This window comes from Anoplophora glabripennis, unplaced genomic scaffold (assembly GCF_000390285.2).
Source record: "Anoplophora glabripennis isolate ALB-LARVAE unplaced genomic scaffold, Agla_2.0 scaffold1857, whole genome shotgun sequence".
Classification (NCBI taxonomy): Eukaryota; Metazoa; Arthropoda; class Insecta; order Coleoptera; family Cerambycidae; genus Anoplophora; species Anoplophora glabripennis.
The window spans coordinates 3,229-5,719 of record NW_019417935.1 but is presented as its reverse complement, the minus strand read 5'-3'; the positions used below and the strand labels follow the sequence as shown (position 1 = coordinate 5,719).

Below are 2,491 nucleotides of genomic sequence, written 5' to 3'. Positions count from 1 at the left end.
CCCCCCCTTTAACTTTTTTGTTTTAAGAGTTATAAAAAAATGTGAAATACAAAAGTTGCACGATTTTTTATGAAGTTTTCGAAAATGATAGTAGAAAAACAAATGAAGTTCAAACAAAACGGCCGCGGATGTTAACTTTGTTAATTTAAATGGAACACCTTGTTATATTTTTACATATTTGGATAGAACGTTCCTTGTCGAGCATAGTCATATAGAGTTTGTTGGGTCCATCTCTAATAATAGGCGAGATAATATTAAAAAACGAAATGACGGCCAATTAGTTAAATTAAATATTCTTAGTAAAATTTTTGAACGTATATGTTATAAGCATTTACTTAGCGCGGTTAAATCGTCTATAATTATTGAGCAACATGGATTCTTTCCACAAAGATCTATTGAATCCAATTTAGTAATATACCCCCAATATTACAAGTGCTATGGATAGCCAGACTTATATCTAAATTGTCTGAAATTGGTGTACATAGTAACCTACTGAGATGGCTTACCTCTTATGTTTTCAACAGGTCGCAATTGGTAACTATTAGTTACCAATGGTTACAAATCTCCCCCCTACGTTGCAATGTCAGGTGTTCCTCAGGGATCACATTTGGGACCTTTACTATTTTTAATATATATATCAACGATATCCGTCATTGTTTCAAATTTTGTAAATTTTTACTCTATGCAGACGATGTGAAAATTTACTCTCAAATAAATAATTCCGATAATTGTATTGCCTAACAGGAAGATTTAAACTCTTTCATTCAATACTGTAAATTAAACAAGCTTCAATTAAATTTAAGTAAATGTTTCTATATTTTGTTTTACCCGTAACCAAAATATATACTCTAATAATTATAACTTTAATAAGAATATTTTAAATCAAGTTGAAGAAATAAAAGATCTTGGGGTTGTATTCGACAGGAAAATGAGTTTTTCTTCACATATTGATTATATAACTTTAAAAAGCAACAAAATGCTTGGTTTCATTGTCAGAGTTTGCAAAAATTTTAGGTCGATTTTTGCTATTAAGTCTGTATATTTTGCATACGTGCACAGCATAATTAATTTTGCATCTATTGTATGGAGTCCTCAATATACCATATACGAGTATAAGTCTCGACTTGAGGCCATACAGAACAGATTTATGCGATATTTACACTACAAGGAGACTGGTGTGTATTCTTTTCATTATAGCACGATGTTACGAAATCATCATATTATTTCATTGGAGAATCGAAGAATTATTGCCGAAGCAGTATTTTTGTATAAGCTTCTTAATGATTTTATCGTTTCCCCAGATTTATTAGCCTTGATCTGTTTACATGTACCACAAAATGATTTTAGAGTAAATGCACTGTTTCATGAGACTTTTTATCGAACTAATTCTGGTCAAAACTCTCCTATAAACAGAATATGCAGACATTTTAACTTATACTGTAGTACTCTAGATATTTTCCATTCCTCGCTCATTAGTTTTAAAAGATTTTTAAAGGAAACTATTATTGTAACATTGTACATTTTCTATTATAATAATCTTTTCTGTACTTTTATATTCAATTAGCTTTAAGTAATTTGTGGACATTGTTTTGGGCTATAAAGCCAGCCCAAAACAATGTCCAACAACAACAAGTTATCGAAATGTTAATAACTTATCTTGGTAATCGTGAACAACCTACTTTCTTAATGCGAGATATTTGCCATTCAGTAAAATTAAATTTATAATTCAGTCGCTTTTGGCGCAAAGAGTTATTTTTTTGAATTAATGTGATTATATAAATTTTTTCATATGTCATTTAAACTACATTATGTTTATGTTTTAGGCTGGAATTGCAGAAACGCATGCCCTGGTTAGCTATTAAGGAAACAGCTAGTGATACTCAGTCGACTGTAACGGAAACGACAACTGCTCCACCCGCAGCTGCAACTTAATTATACAAATATTTTATAACAAAAAAAAATACATTTTTACGACGACTTGGCACAGATAAATCGGTTTATGAGTCGAATATGAGAAGAATTTTGGTAAATTACTTTTAAAAAGTAAGAAAAATTAGGTACCGCTGACGACAAAGTCACACTGTATTTCCATTACATTTATACGTAAATGTAATTTTTGTCATAGTTTGGTATTTAGAAAATATAGAGTGTATCCGTAAAGTAACGCATAAATTCATAAATTTAATAAAAATTCCGACCCTATCTAATTTATGAGTGACTTTACCGACATATCTGTTGTATAAAAATTATCCTTACAAAATACGCATTTAAAATACACTGAAATTAGCTACAATCAAAATTTTCTCATACAATATATTTTTAGTTAATTTATCAAAAATGTTTATTTCATTTGTACCATAGTTCAATAAATTATAAATAAGTAAGCATAACAGAAAAAGAAAAAAAAAAAACACTTAAAAAAATACTTTGTAACCTAATTTTATGAAATATTTGTACCTGCTTATAATAATCGATTTTGTTATTATTTTAA

General features: G+C 29.0%; 1 protein-coding gene across 1 annotated transcript in view; it reads left to right on the top strand.

The window, feature by feature from the left end:
• Positions 1–2,286, top strand: part of LOC108916069 (opsin, ultraviolet-sensitive-like) — a 13,243-nt gene extending 10,957 nt beyond the window's left edge. The window contains exon 6 of the mRNA XM_018722265.2: positions 1,824–2,286. Coding sequence (XP_018577781.2) covers positions 1,824–1,932 — 109 coding nt within the window. The 3' untranslated portion in view covers positions 1,933–2,286. The remainder of the gene's footprint in view (positions 1–1,823) is intronic.
• Positions 2,287–2,491: the final 205 nt, after the last annotated feature.